The sequence below is a fragment of the Ranitomeya imitator genome, chromosome 10 (assembly GCF_032444005.1).
Source record: "Ranitomeya imitator isolate aRanImi1 chromosome 10, aRanImi1.pri, whole genome shotgun sequence".
Lineage (NCBI taxonomy): Eukaryota > Metazoa > Chordata > Amphibia > Anura > Dendrobatidae > Ranitomeya > Ranitomeya imitator.
The window spans coordinates 53,223,551-53,239,037 of record NC_091291.1 but is presented as its reverse complement, the minus strand read 5'-3'; the positions used below and the strand labels follow the sequence as shown (position 1 = coordinate 53,239,037).

Sequence of the window (15,487 nt, the reverse complement as noted above, 5' to 3'; positions counted from 1 at the left end):
CTTTTGCGTACTATGAGAGGCCCTGTGCCAGTGACGTCGCCAACTAGTATTCCTCCCCCCACCTGATGAAGGAACCTGCACTTTCATCTGCACCTTCCTCTTTGTCCCCGTGTAAGGTGGTATGGTATGCGGGAAGAGCAACCTGACTTTCAGCAGGGTCACAATGTTGTTGTGTAGCGTGCACGGGGAATGTTGCGTTATGGGTCAATGTACCAGCAGACTCATCTATCACTGGCTGGGCAATGGGCACGATGAAGTGGAAACACAGATATAGGCCCAAAGAAGAAAGTGGGCTAAATGCAGTTCAAAATTGGTAACACAGGAATAACCAGGGGGCATTGCAGTGGAGGACAACTGGAATGAGAGGCTGACACAGAGAGTAGGGCCAAATCAGTAAGTAGTCGAAATGCAGTTCAAAATTGGCAACCGTAGTAAACAGGCGGCACAGCTTTGTTCAGTGGAGGAGAACAGCAAGGAGTGGCAGACACCGATAGTAGGCCCCAACCCAACTAGTAGGCCAAATGCAGTCTAACATTAACAACTACTTAACGAGAGGCTGAAAATGGAATTTCAGGACAGGAAACCAGGAGAACAGCAAGGAGTGGCAGACACCGATAGTAGGCCCCAAACCAACTAGTACGCCAAATGCAGTTGTTCCATTTAACCACAATTTAATGAGAGCCTGAAGATAGAAGCTCAGGAAAGGCAACCTGGGGAACACCTTGGAGTGTAACACACCATCTCTCTCCACCCCATACCCATTTTGTAGGCCTAATGCTGTGTACTTTTCTACAACTACTAAACGAGAGTCGGAAGATCGAAGCAATGGCAAGGAAACCTGGGGAACACCTTGGAGTGTAACACACCATCTCTCTCCACCCCATACCCAATTTGTAGGCCTAATGCAGCCTACTTTCCGACACCTACTAAACGAGAGCATGAAGATCGAAGTTCAGGAAAGGCAACCTGGGGAACACCTTGGAGTGTAACACACCATCTCTCTCCACCCCATACCCATTTTTTAGGCCTAATGCAGTGTACTTTTCTACAACTACTAAACGAGAGTCGGAAGACCGAAGCAATGGCAAGGAAACCTGGGGAACACCTTGGAGTGTAACACACCATCTCTCTCCACCCCATTCCCCATTTTTTAGGCCTAATGCAGCCTACTTTCCGACACCTACTAAACGAGAGCATGAAGATCGAAGCTCAGGAAAGGCAACCTGGGGAACACCTTGGAGTGTAACACACCATCTCTCTCCACCCCATACCCATTTTGTAGGCCTAATGCTGTGTACTTTTCTACAACTACTAAACGAGAGTCGGAAGACCGAAGCAATGGCAAGGAAACCTGGGGAACACCTTGGAGTGTAACACACCATCTCTCTCCACCCCATACCCAATTTGTAGGCCTAATGCAGCCTACTTTCCGACACCTACTAAACGAGAGCATGAAGATCGAAGCTCAGGAAAGGCAACCTGGGGAACACCTTGGAGTGTAACACACCATCTCTCTCCACCCCATACCCAATTTGTAGGCCTAATGCAGCCTACTTTCCGACACCTACTAAACGAGAGCATGAAGATCGAAGCTCAGGAAAGGCAACCTGGGGAACACCTTGGAGTGTAACACACCATCTCTCTCCACCCCATACCCATTTTTTAGGCCTAATGCAGTGTACTTTTCTACAACTACTAAACGAGAGTCGGAAGACCGAAGCAATGGCAAGGAAACCTGGGGAACACCTTGGAGTGTAACACACCATCTCTCTCCACCCCATTCCCCATTTTTTAGGCCTAATGCAGCCTACTTTCCGACACCTACTAAACGAGAGCATGAAGATCGAAGCTCAGGAAAGGCAACCTGGGGAACACCTTGGAGTGTAACACACCATCTCTCTCCACCCCATACCCATTTTGTAGGCCTAATGCAGCGTACTTTTCTACAACTACTAAACGAGAGCATGAAGATCGAAGCTCAGGAAAGGCAACCTGGGGAACACCTTGGAGTGTAACACACCATCTCTCTCCACCCCATACCCATTTTGTAGGCCTAATGCAGCGTACTTTTCTACAACTACTAAACGAGAGCATGAAGATCGAAGCTCAGGAAAGGCAACCTGGTGAAAACCTTGGAGTGTAACACAACCTGTCTCTACACCCCATACCAAATTTGTAGGCCTAATGCAGCGTAGTTTCCACCAACTACTAAACGAGAGCCGGAAGATCGAAGCTCATGAAAGGCAACCCGGGGAACACCTTGGAGTGTAACACAACCTCTCTCTACACCACGAAAGGGCTGATTCTTAGGAAGGAAGGCTGTTGTAAATAAGCATTGCGCGTCCGAGGGTGATTATATTCTTATTCGGTATCTACTCACCCTCGGACGCGCCATGCTTCTTGATTTGTAATTAATGTTTATTTGCAATGTGCTTTTGACTTACTCAATTATTTTTTTAATTATTGATTTTATTAAATTAATAGTTTAACATCTTATTGGAAATAATTTAAAGGAGACGCGACAGGACAACACTCGGTGGATGCCATATCTGTGTTAACAACTCCAAAAAACTTTCAGTTAACTTCTTGCAGGAGAAAGAAATTGTAGCTGTTGGACCTTTGTAGTACAGTTCCAGATATTTGTTGTGTGTTTGTTTTGATTGTTAAAATGTCTGCATTTGAGATCTCAACACGATCTTATTTTTTATAATCAAATTAATTTTTTAAATATTTTATTAGGTTGGTTCAAGGGGTACACGGGCCGCAGTAGACAGGTCAGTGGAGGCCTAGTGGAAGGAGGGACCGCAGATGCGCCACTGTTTCACCCATACACAATTAGTAGGCCTAATGCAGCGTAGTTTCCAACAGCTACTAAACGAGAGCCGGAAGATCGAAGCTCAGGAAAGGCAACCTGGGGAACACCTTGGAGTGTAACACAACCTCTCTCTACACCACGGAAGGGCTGATTCTTAGGAAGGAAGGCTGTTTTAAATAAGCATTGCGCGTCCGAGGGTGATTATATTCTTATTCGGTATCTACTCACCCTCGGACGCGCCATGCTTCTTGATTTGTAATTAATGTTTATTTGCAATGTGCTTTTGACTTACTCAATTATTTTTTTAATTATTGATTTTATTAAATTAATAGTTTAACATCTTATTGGAAATAATTTAAAGGAGACGCGACAGGACAACACTCGGTGGATGCCATATCTGTGTTAACAACTCCAAAAAACTTTCAGTTAACTTCTTGCAGGAGAAAGAAATTGTAGCTGTTGGACCTTTGTAGTACAGTTCCAGATATTTGTTGTGTGTTTGTTTTGATTGTTAAAATGTCTGCATTTGAGATCTCAACACGATCTTATTTTTTATAATCAAATTAATTTTTTAAATATTTTATTAGGTTGGTTCAAGGGGTACACGGGCCGCAGTAGACAGGTCAGTGGAGGCCTAGTGGAAGGAGGGACCGCAGATGCGCCACTGTTTCACCCATACACAATTAGTAGGCCTAATGCAGCGTAGTTTCCAACAGCTACTAAACGAGAGCCGGAAGATCGAAGCTCAGGAAAGGCAACCTGGGGAACACCTTGGAGTGTAACACAACCTCTCTCTACACCACGGAAGGGCTGATTCTTAGGAAGGAAGGCTGTTTTAAATAAGCATTGCGCGTCCGAGGGTGATTATATTCTTATTCGGTATCTACTCACCCTCGGACGCGCCATGCTTCTTGATTTGTAATTAATGTTTATTTGCAATGTGCTTTTGACTTACTCAATTAATTTTTTAATTATTGATTTTATTAAATTAATAGTTTAACATCTTATTGGAAATAATTTAAAGGAGACGCGACAGGACAACACTCGGTGGATGCCATATCTGTGTTAACAACTCCAAAAAACTTTCAGTTAACTTCTTGCAGGAGAAAGAAATTGTAGCTGTTGGACCTTTGTAGTACAGTTCCAGATATTTGTTGTGTGTTTGTTTTGATTGTTAAAATGTCTGCATTTGAGATCTCAACACGATCTTATTTTTTATAATCAAATTAATTTTTTAAATATTTTATTAGGTTGGTTCAAGGGGTACACGGGCCGCAGTAGACAGGTCAGTGGAGGCCTAGTGGAAGGAGGGACCGCAGATGCGCCACTGTTTCACCCATACACAATTAGTAGGCCTAATGCAGCGTAGTTTCCAACAGCTACTAAACGAGAGCCGGAAGATCGAAGCTCAGGAAAGGCAACCTGGGGAACACCTTGGAGTGTAACACAACCTCTCTCTACACCACGGAAGGGCTGATTCTTAGGAAGGAAGGCTGTTTTAAATAAGCATTGCGCGTCCGAGGGTGATTATATTCTTATTCGGTATCTACTCACCCTCGGACGCGCCATGCTTCTTGATTTGTAATTAATGTTTATTTGCAATGTGCTTTTGACTTACTCAATTAATTTTTTAATTATTGATTTTATTAAATTAATAGTTTAACATCTTATTGGAAATAATTTAAAGGAGACGCGACAGGACAACACTCGGTGGATGCCATATCTGTGTTAACAACTCCAAAAAACTTTCAGTTAACTTCTTGCAGGAGAAAGAAATTGTAGCTGTTGGACCTTTGTAGTACAGTTCCAGATATTTGTTGTGTGTTTGTTTTGATTGTTAAAATGTCTGCATTTGAGATCTCAACACGATCTTATTTTTTATAATCAAATTAATTTTTTTTATATTTAATGATGTTGGTTCAAGGGGTACACGGGCCGCAGTAGACAGGTCAGTGGAGGCCTAGTGGAAGGAGTGACGGCAGACAGGCATCAAAGGCCTAACATTGGGCTGGCTGTAGGCAAGTTAAAATTGGTTCCAGGGGAACACGGCCATCAGTGGCCTGGTCAGTGTAGTTGTAGTTGAAAGAACGGGACGCAGACAGGCTTCGAAGGCCTAACATAATAACATAGGGCTGGCTGTAGGCAAGTTAAAATTGGTTCCAGGGGAACACGGCCATCAGTGGCCTGGTCAGTGTAGTTGTAGTTGAAAGAACGGGACGCAGACAGGCTTCGAAGGCCTAACATAACAAACTTGGGCTGGCTGTAGGCACTTTTAAATTTGTTCCAGGGGTACATGGGCAGCAGTGTATGGTCAGTGGAAGTCTAGTGGAAGGAGTGACCGCAGACAGGCTTCCAAGGCCTAACATAACAAACTTGGGCTGGCTGTAGGCACTTTTAAATTGGTTCCAGGGGTACACGGGCAGCAGTGGTCTGGTCAGTGGAAGTCTAGTGGAAGGAGTGACCGCAGACAGGCTTCCAAGGCCTAACATAACAAACTTGGGCTGGCTGTAGGCACTTTTAAATTGGTTCCAGGGGTACACGGGCAGCAGTGGTCTGGTCTGTGGAAGTCTAGTGGAAGGAGTGACCGCAGACAGGCTTCGAAGGCCTAACATAACAAACTTGGGCTGGCTGTAGGCACTTTTAAATTGGTTCCAGGGGTACACGGGCAGCAGTGGTCTGGTCAGTGGAAGTCTAGTGGAAGTAGTGACCGCAGACAGGCTTCCAAGGCCTAACATAACAAACTTGGGCTGGCTGTAGGCACTTTTAAATTGGTTCCAGGGGTACATGGGCAGCAGTGGTCTGGTCAGTGGAAGTCTAGTGGAAGGAGTGACCGCAGACAGGCTTCCAAGGCCTAACATAACAAACTTGGGCTGGCTGTAGGCACTTTTAAATTGGTTCCAGGGGTACACGGGCAGCAGTGGTCTGGTCTGTGGAAGTCTAGTGGAAGGAGTGACCGCAGACAGGCTTCGAAGGCCTAACATAACAAACTTGGGCTGGCTGTAGGCACTTTTAAATTGGTTCCAGGGGTACACGGGCAGCAGTGGTCTGGTCAGTGGAAGTCTAGTGGAAGGAGTGACGGCAGACAGTCTTCGAAGGCCTAACATAACAAAATTGGGCTGACTGTAGGCACTTTTAAATTGGTTCCAGGGTAACACGGCCAGCAGTGGCCTGGTCAGTGTAGTAGTTGTAGAAAGAAGGGACCGCAGACAGGCTTCGAAGGCCTAACATAACAAAAATGTCAAAACAATGGTATTGTCAGTGCCAGGCATTGAAGGATGTCAGCGCCTAGACTACACATTGGTGAAGCTGTGAGAGATAATTTTGCTAGTGGTAGAGCACTGTTTGAGCTGGGGGGGGGAACTGTCTTGTGGCCGGCGGTACAGGCACAGGGCCCCTCATATTACAACGGTGTGTCTGACGTTGGGTGCGCACCACCACCGCCAGAGACACTTTATTGTACTATGAGGGACCCAGTGGCAGTGCCGTCGACCAAAAGCGGCCACACCCACCTCTTCAGACAAACAGCACTCTCAAGGGTCCAAGCGCAAAGTGGCGATAGCACGGCCCCGTGTGGGGAGTTTGGCCATTTCGTGAGGTGGAAACATGTCGTATGCTGGACAATCAGGTGAAGAAAATTACGAGATTGGAAAAGTCATTCAGAATAGTCCACAGGCAAGACCTTTTCATAGGAAAGCTAGGTGTCAGCCGGGCAGGGTGGGGCAAAAGATTTTGAAATCCAGTTGTGGTTCATTTTAATGAAGGTTAGATCATCTACATTTTGGGTAGCCAGACGAGTCCTTTTTTCTGTTAGTATTGAACCTGCAGCACTGAATACTCTTTCTGATAGGACACTAGCTGCCGGGCAAGCAAGCTCCTGCAATGCATATTCTGCCAATTCTGGCCAGGTGTCTAATTTGGATGCCCAGTAATCAAATGGGAATGACGGTTGAGGGAGAACGTCGATAAGGGATGAAAAATAGTTTGTAACCATACTGGACAAATGTTGTCTCCTGTCACTTTGAATTGATGCTGCAGTACCTGTCCTGTCTGCGGTCATAGAAAAATCACTCCACAACCTGGTCAGAAAACCCCTCTGGCCAACGCCACTTCTGATTTCTGCCCCTCTAACACCTCTGGTCTGCTGGCCCCTGGAGCTCGTGTGAGAACGATCACGGGCGCTGTGTGCAGGGAATGCCAGAAGCAAACGGTCAACAAGAGTTGATTGTTTTGTTGCTAATATTAGTTCCAAGTTCTCATGTGGCATAATATTTTGCAATTTGCCTTTATAGCGAGGATCAAGGAGGCAGGCCAACCAGTAATCGTCATCGTTCATCATTTTAGTTATGCGTGTGTCCCTTTTGAGGATACGCAAGGCATAATCCGCCATGTGGGCCAAAGTTCCCGTTGTCAAATCTGCGGTTGTGCTTGGTTGAGGGGCAGTTGCAGGCAAATCTACGTCACTTGTGTCCCTCAAAAAACCAGAACCCGGCCTTGCCACGCCACCAATTTCCCGTGCCCCCGGGAAAGCTTCCTCATTAAAAATATACTCATCCCCATCATCCTCCTCATCCTCCACCTCTTCTTCGCCCGGTACCTCGTCATGTACACTGCCCTGACCAGACAATCGCTGACTGTCATCAAGGCTTTCCTCTTCCTCTGGTGCAGACGCCTGATCCTTTATGTGCGTCAAACTTTGCATCAGCAGACGCATTAGGGGGATGCTCATGCTTATTATGGCGTTGTCTGCACTAACCAGCCGTGTGCATTCCTCAAAACACTGAAGGACTTGACACATGTCTTGAATCTTCGACCACTGCACACCTGACAACTCCATGTCTGCCATCCTACTGCCTGCCCGTGTATGTGTATCCTCCCACAAAAACATAACAGCCCGCCTCTGTTCGCACAGTCTCTGAAGCATGTGCAGTGTTGAGTTCCACCTTGTTGCAACGTCTATGATTAGGCGATGCTGGGGAAGGTTCAAAGAACGCTGATAGGTCTGCATACGGCTGGAGTGTACAGGCGAACGGCAGATATGTGCGCAAAGTCCACGCACTTTGAGGAGCAGGTCGGATAACCCCGGATAACTTTTCAGGAAGCACTGCACCACCAGGTTTAAGGTGTGAGCCAGGCAAGGAATGTGTTTCAGTTGGGAAAGGGAGATGGCAGCCATGAAATTCCTTCCGTTATCACTCACTACCTTGCCTGCCTCAAGATCTACAGTGCCCAGCCACGACTGCGTTTCTTGCTGCAAGAACTCGGACAGAACTTCCGCGGTGTGTCTATTGTCGCCCAAACACTTCATAGCCAATACAGCCTGCTGACGTATGCCAGTAGCTGCCCCATAATGGGAGACCTGGTGTGCAACAGTGGCAGGTGCGGATGGAGTGTTTGTGCGACTGCGGTCTGTGGACGAGCTCTTGCTTCTGCAGGAGGACGAGGAGGAGGAGGAGGAGGAGGGGGTGCGAACGGCTACAGACAACTGTTTACTAGACCGTGGGCTAGGCAGAACTGTCCCAAACTTGCTGTCCCCTGTGGACCCTGAATCCACCACATTTACCCAGTGTGCCGTGATGGACACGTAACGTCCCTGGCCATGCCTACTGGTCCATGCATCTGTTGTCAGGTGCACCTTTGTGCTCACAGATTGCCTGAGTGCATGGACGATGCGCTCTTTAACATGCTGGTGGAGGGCTGGGATGGCTTTTCTGGAAAAAAAGTGTCGACTGGGTAGCTCGTAGCGTGGTACAGCGTAGTCCATCAGGTCTTTGAAAGCTTCGCTTTCAACTAACCGGTAGGGCATCATCTCTAACGAGATTAGTCTAGCTATGTGGGCGTTCAAACCCTGTGTACGCGGATGCGAGGCTAAGTATTTCCTTTTTCTAACCATAGTCTCATGTAGGGTGAGCTGGACTGGAGAGCTGGAGATCGTGGAACTAGCGGGGGTGCCGGTGGACATGGCAGACTGAGAGACGGTGGGAGATGGTATTGTTGCCGCCGGTGCCCTAGATGCAGTGTTTCCTACTACGAAACTGGTGATTCCCTGACCCTGACTGCTTTGGCCTGGCAAAGATACCTGCACAGATACAGCAGGTGGTGCGCTAAATGGTGGTCCTACACTGCCGGAAGGGATGTTGCGTTGATGACTAGCTTCATTGGCCGAGGGTGCAACAACCTTAAGGGACGTTTGGTAGTTAGTCCAAGCTTTCAAATGCATGGTGGTTAAATGTCTATGCATGCAACTAGTATTGAGACTTTTCAGATTCTGACCTCTGCTTAAGGAAGTAGAACATTTTTGACAGATGACTTTGCGCTGATCAATTGGATGTTGTTTAAAAAAATGCCAGACTGCACTCTTTCTAGCATCGGATACCTTTTCAGGCATTGCAGACTGAGCTTTAACCGGATGGCCACGCTGTCCTCCACCAGGTTTTGGCTTTGCCACGCGTTTTGGGCAAGATACGGGCCCGGCAGATGGAACCTGTGGCGATGTTGATGCCTGCTGCGGCCCCTCCTCCTCCTCTGCTTCAGAACTGCTGCCGCCTGCACCCTGTTCCCCCAATGGCTGCCAATCGGGGTCAAGAACTGGGTCATCTAATAACTCTTCTTGTACCTCCTGCGCAACTTCGTCTGTGTCACCGTGTCGTTCGGTGGTATAGCGTTCGTGATGGGGCAACATAGTCTCATCAGGGTCTGATTCTTGATCAGCACCCTGCGAGGGCAATGTTGTGGTCTGAGTCAAAGGACCAGCATAGTAGTCTGGCTGTGGCTGTGCGTCAGTGCACTCCATGTCAGATTCAATTTGTAATGGGCATGGACTGTTAACTGCTTCACTTTCTAAGCCAGGGACGGTATGTGTAAAGAGCTCCATGGAGTAACCCGTTGTGTCGCCTGCTGCATTCTTCTCTGTTGTTGTTTTTGCTGAAGAGGACAAGGAAGTGACTTGTCCCTGACCGTGAACATCCACTAACGACGCGCTGCTTTTACTTTTACCAGTTTCACGAGAGGAGGCAAAAGAGCTAGAGGCTGAGTCAGCAAGATAAGCCAAAACTTGCTCTTGCTGCTCCGGCTTTAAAAGCGGTTTTCCTAATCCCAGAAAAGGGAGCGTTCGAGGCCTTGTGTAGCCGGACGACGAACCTGGCTCCACAGCTCCAGACTTAGGTGCAATATTTTTTTCCCCACGACCACCTGATGCTCCACCACTACCACTACCCTCATTACCAGCTGACAATGAACGCCCCCGGCCACGACCTCTTCCACTAGACTTCCTCATTGTTTTAAAAACGTAACCAAACTAACGTTATTTGTTGCAGTCACACAACTTACACGGTGAGCTATAACTTCAGTATGATTTAGCTACCCCTTTACAGGTTGGTGAGACCACAGCGAAAATCAGGCCCAATGTTACACACTCTTTTTTTGGTGGCTGCAAATTAGAGAGATGCCCCACACGCAGGACTTTCACTGAAGCACAAATGTTAATATTAATGTCACACTATTATTTTTTTTTTATTTTTATTTTTTTCAGGAACACTTTAGAAACCCCCCAAAAAAAAAAAAATAGATTTTTGCAGGGAGAATTTAGAAAACAAATGTAACAAACTATATGCTTTCTATGGGCCACTGAGTGAGAGATGACGCACACAGGAATCAGGAGTGGCACACAAGCCCAGAGGCCAATATTTTTCTACCAATGATTGATGGAGTTATTTTCTCTGGTAGATTTTGGAACCCAAATCAAGGAAAAAAAATATAGGCTTTCTATGGACCACAATTGGAGAGAGAGAGAGAGAGAGAGAGAGAGATGGCACACCCAGGAGTCAAGACTGGCACACAAGCAGAAAGGCCAATATTAATCTCCCATTTTTTTTTGTTTGTTTTTTTTTTTTTTTTTCAGGGAGACTTTAGAAAAAAAAATAATAAAAAAAATATGATTTTATCAGGAAGAATTTAGAAACCAAATAAAATAAAATGATTTTTTCAGGGAGAATTTATAAAACAAATAAAAACAAAAATAGGCGTTCTATGGCCCACTGACTGAGAGATGACGCACACAGGAGTCAGGAGTGGCACACAAGCCCAGAGGCCAATATTTTTCTACCAATGATTGATGTAGTTATTTTCTCTGGTAGATTTTGGAACCCAAATCAAGGAAAAAAAATATAGGCTTTCTATGGACCACAATTGGAGAGAGAGAGAGAGAGAGAGAGAGAGATGGCACACCCAGGAGTCAAGACTGGCACACAAGCAGAAAGGCCAATATTAATCTCCCACTGTTTTTTTTGTTTGTTTGTTTTTTTTTTTTTCAGGGAGACTTTAGAAAAAAAAATAATTAAAAAAATATGATTTTATCAGGAAGAATTTAGAAACCAAATAAAATAAAATGATTTTTTCAGGGAGAATTTATAAAACAAATAAAAACAAAAATAGGCGTTCTATGGCCCACTGACTGAGAGATGACGCACACAGGAGTCAGGAGTGGCACACAAGCCCAGAGGCCAATAATTTTCTACCAATGATTGATGTAGTTATTTTCTCTGGTAGATTTTGGAACCCAAATCAAGGAAAAAAAATATAGGCTTTCTATGGACCACAATTGGAGAGAGAGAGAGAGAGAGAGAGAGAGATGGCACACCCAGGAGTCAAGACTGGCACACAAGCAGAAAGGCCAATATTAATCTCCCACTGTTTTTTTTGGTTGTTTTTTTTTTTTTTTTTTCAGGGAGACTTTAGAAAAAAAAATAATAAAAAAAATATGATTTTATCAGGAAGAATTTAGAAACCAAATAAAATAAAATGATTTTTTCAGGGAGAATTTATAAAACAAATAAAAACAAAAATAGGCGTTCTATGGCCCACTGACTGAGAGATGACGCACACAGGAGTCAGGAGTGGCACACAAGCCCAGAGGCCAATATTTTTCTACCAATGATTGATGTAGTTATTTTCTCTGGTAGATTTTGGAACCCAAATCAAGGAAAAAAAATATAGGCTTTCTATGGACCACAATTGGAGAGAGAGAGAGAGAGAGAGAGAGAGATGGCACACCCAGGAGTAAAGACTGGCACACAAGCAGAAAGGCCAATATTAATCTCCCACTGTTTTTTTTGGTTGTTTTTTTTTTTTTTTTTTCAGGGAGACTTTAGAAAAAAAAATAATAAAAAAAATATGATTTTATCAGGAAGAATTTAGAAACCAAATAAAATAAAATGATTTTTTCAGGGAGAATTTATAAAACAAATAAAACCAAAAATAGGCGTTCTATGGCCCACTGACTGAGAGATGACGCACCCAGGAGTCAAGACTGGCACACAAGCAGAAAGGCCAATATTAATCTCCCACTGTTTTTTTTTTTTTTCAGGGAGACTTTAGAAAAAAAAATAATAAAAAAAATATGATTTTATCAGGAAGAATTTAGAAACCAAATAAAATAAAATGATTTTTTCAGGGAGAATTTAGAAAACAAATAAAACCAAAAATAGGCGTTCTATGGCCCACTGACTGAGAGAGAGAGAGATGGAACGCTTAGTACTGGCACACAAGCCCAAAGGGCAATATTAATCTCCCTTTTTTTTTCAGGGAGAATTTCTAAAACCCAAAAAAAAAAAAAAATAGGCTTTCTATGGCCCACTATTTGTGAGAGAGATGGGACGCTCAGGACTGGCACAGATGGCACGCTCAGGACTGGCACAGAAGCCCAGAGGCCAATATTAATCTCCCTTTTTTTCTGGGAGAATCTATAAAACCAAAAAAATATTTAAATAGGCTTTCTATGGCCCACTATTTGTGAGAGAGATGGCACGCTCAGGACTGGCACAGATGGCACGCTCACAACTGGCACACAAGCCCAGAGGCCAATATTAATCTCCCTTTTTTCAGGGAAAATTTATAAAACCAAAAAAAAAATTAAATAGGCTTTCTATGGCCCACTATTTGTGAGAGAGATGGCACGCTCAGGGCTGGCACAGATGGCACGCTCACAACTGGCACACAAGCCCAGAGGCCAATATTAATCTCCCTTTTTTCAGGGAAAATTTATAAAACCAAAAAAAAAATTAAATAGGCTTTCTATGGCCCACTATTTGTGAGAGAGATGGCACGCTCAGGACTGGCACAGATGGCACGCTCACAACTGGCACACAAGCCCAGAGGCCAATATTAATCTCCCTTTTTTTCAGGGAGAATTTATAAAACCAAAAAAAAAATTAAATAGGCTTTCTATGGCCCACTATTTGTGAGAGAGATGGCACGCTCAGGGCTGGCACAGATGGCACGCTCAGGACTGGCACACAAGCCCAGAGGCCAATATTAATCTCCCTTTTTTTCAGGGAGAATTTATAAAACCCAAAAAAAAATAAAATAGGCTTTCTATGGCCCACTATTTGTGAGAGAGATGGCACACTCAGGACTGGCACACAAGCCCAAAGGCCAATATTAATCTCCCACTGTATTTTTATCAGGGAGAATTTATACACCCCACAAAAAAAAATACAGAAAAATGAAAAGGCTTTCTATGGCCCACTATGTGAGAGAGATGGCACACACAGGGATGGCACTCTAGCAGAAATGCCAAATTGCCAATCTTAATCTCCCACCAAAAAAAAAAAAAAACAGGGAATGTCCTACAATTACTATCTCCCTGCCTGCAGTAATCTCAGCCAGGTATGGCAGGCAGCAATAAGGAGTGGACTGATGCACAAATGAAATAAAAAGTGTGGACAAACAAAAAAGATAGCTGTGCAGAAAGGAAGGAACAAGAGGATTTGTGCTTTGAAAAAAGCAGTTGGTTTGCACAGCGGCGTACACACAGCAATGCAGCTATCAGGGAGCCTTCTAGGGCAGCCCAATGAGCTACAGCGCTGAGGGGAAAAAAAAAAAAAAAAAAACTTCCACTGTCCCTGCACACCGAGGGTGGTGTTGGACAGTGCAAATCGCTGCAGCACAAGCGGTTTTGTGGTTAATGGACCCTGCCTAACGCTATCCCTGCTTCTGACAAAGCGGCAGCAACCTCTCCCTAAGCTCAGATCAGCAGCAGTAAGATGGCGGTCGGCGGGAACGCCTCTTTATAGCCCCTGTGACGTCGCAGACAGCAAGCCAATCACTGCAATGCCCTTCTCTAAGATGGTGGGGACCAGGACCTATGTCATCACGCTGCCCACACTCTGCGTTTACCTTCATTGGCTGAGAAATGGCGCTTTTCGCGTCATTGAAACGCGACTTTGGCGCGAAAGTCGCGTACCGCATGGCCGACCCCGCACAGGGGTTGGATCGGGTTTCATGAAACCCCGACTTAGCCAAAAGTCGGCGACTTTTGAAAATGTTCGACCCGTTTCGCTCAACCCTACTCCTGACTGTATGAAGCATCCCATCTCTAGTGGAGGCCACTGTGCAAAAAAAGATGTCCCCTCAGCATGGATTGGAATAAAGATTAAGGGAGTAGTGCTGCCTTCTTCCTTCCTTCCTTCCTCTGCTTTGACTAGACAGGACTGAACTGGTTTGTACCAGGTAAAAGGAAGTGTGTGCACTAGGCGGGGACGTTCCTCAAAACCGTTCTGCGGCAGCTTGTTGTGAGGAAATTAAATAAAGAACTTTCATACGCAAACATTGACCAGTACAATCCACATGTATCAGTCCTCAGTGTACGCACTTTACATAATTCCTAACTCACAGCGCCCAAAATCATTCTGGCACAGTGGAACAGATCTACTGCCACACGACAAGTGTTTCACCCAGCATGTAATGTTCCTATAATATATATACTCTTTTTTATAGGTGTAGCCGGTGATTGGAAGAGCCTTTTTACAGTAGCTCAAAGTGAATATTTCGATAAAATCTATGAAGAGAAGATGAAGGATGTCAATGTGAAATTTTTCTGGGAGGAATCTTCATAAAGTCATCACCTCAGTCTGTATATGAAGCAAGAAGTGTTTTCAGATTTGGGCGATGTGGCTTACTCAGGATTGTCAATCTCCATAAAGACACAGTCTATAAAAATAACGGGCCATTGTTATAACCAATACATGTATCTGGGGTTTTTCTTTAGTTGCCTGGACGTGGTCTGTGGGGTTATCGTGATTGTTATTAATGCCCTGACGTATAGACATTTACCACTTATAGTCTTCATGTTTCCAAATATAACTGTAGACCATTATGGGGCAAATTAGCCAAAAAATAAATAAAAAGGAAGGTTGATATTCCTTTGTTTAAATTTAACTGTCACATGACATAAATTACATAAAATGATTTCAAGTTTTATTTTAATTAAATGTAAGATATTTTACAGAATAAAACAGATGATGACATAAATGTGAAGTTTTAATGTTTATTTTCTCTGATTTTTTTTATGTAATGCCAATACAACATTGATTTCACATGACTGATCTGTGCATAACATTACAAAGTTATGTGTTTTTTCATTTTATGGCCCATCTATAGAATAGTATGAAATTGGATCAAATTGAAGGAAATAACTCACGGTCCACAGAATCACACCGCATACAGGTTTGTGTATAATCTATAAATAAAATGGAGTAGCGAAATAAAGTCACTAAACCTGATGTCACGGAATGGCTCAGATTTATGGAAGAAAAAAATGAACAGTGAAAACGTAGTTCGATCGTACACAGTAATGTATTTTCCTGGCATTGAACAAGGATCATAATTAGTAGTGAC

The 15,487-nt window shown here is 44.4% G+C and overlaps 1 protein-coding gene across 2 annotated transcripts in view; it reads left to right on the top strand.

Moving 5' to 3' along the window:
* The window catches only part of LOC138650892 (sulfotransferase 2B1-like), a 298,310-nt gene extending 283,189 nt beyond the window's left edge, over positions 1-15,121 (top strand). For both annotated transcript variants that reach the window (XM_069740750.1, XM_069740749.1), the window contains exon 7: positions 14,588-15,121. In XM_069740750.1, coding sequence (XP_069596851.1) covers positions 14,588-14,706 — 119 coding nt within the window. In that variant the 3' untranslated portion in view covers positions 14,707-15,121. The remainder of the gene's footprint in view (positions 1-14,587) is intronic.
* The last annotated feature ends 366 nt before the right edge of the window (positions 15,122-15,487 follow it).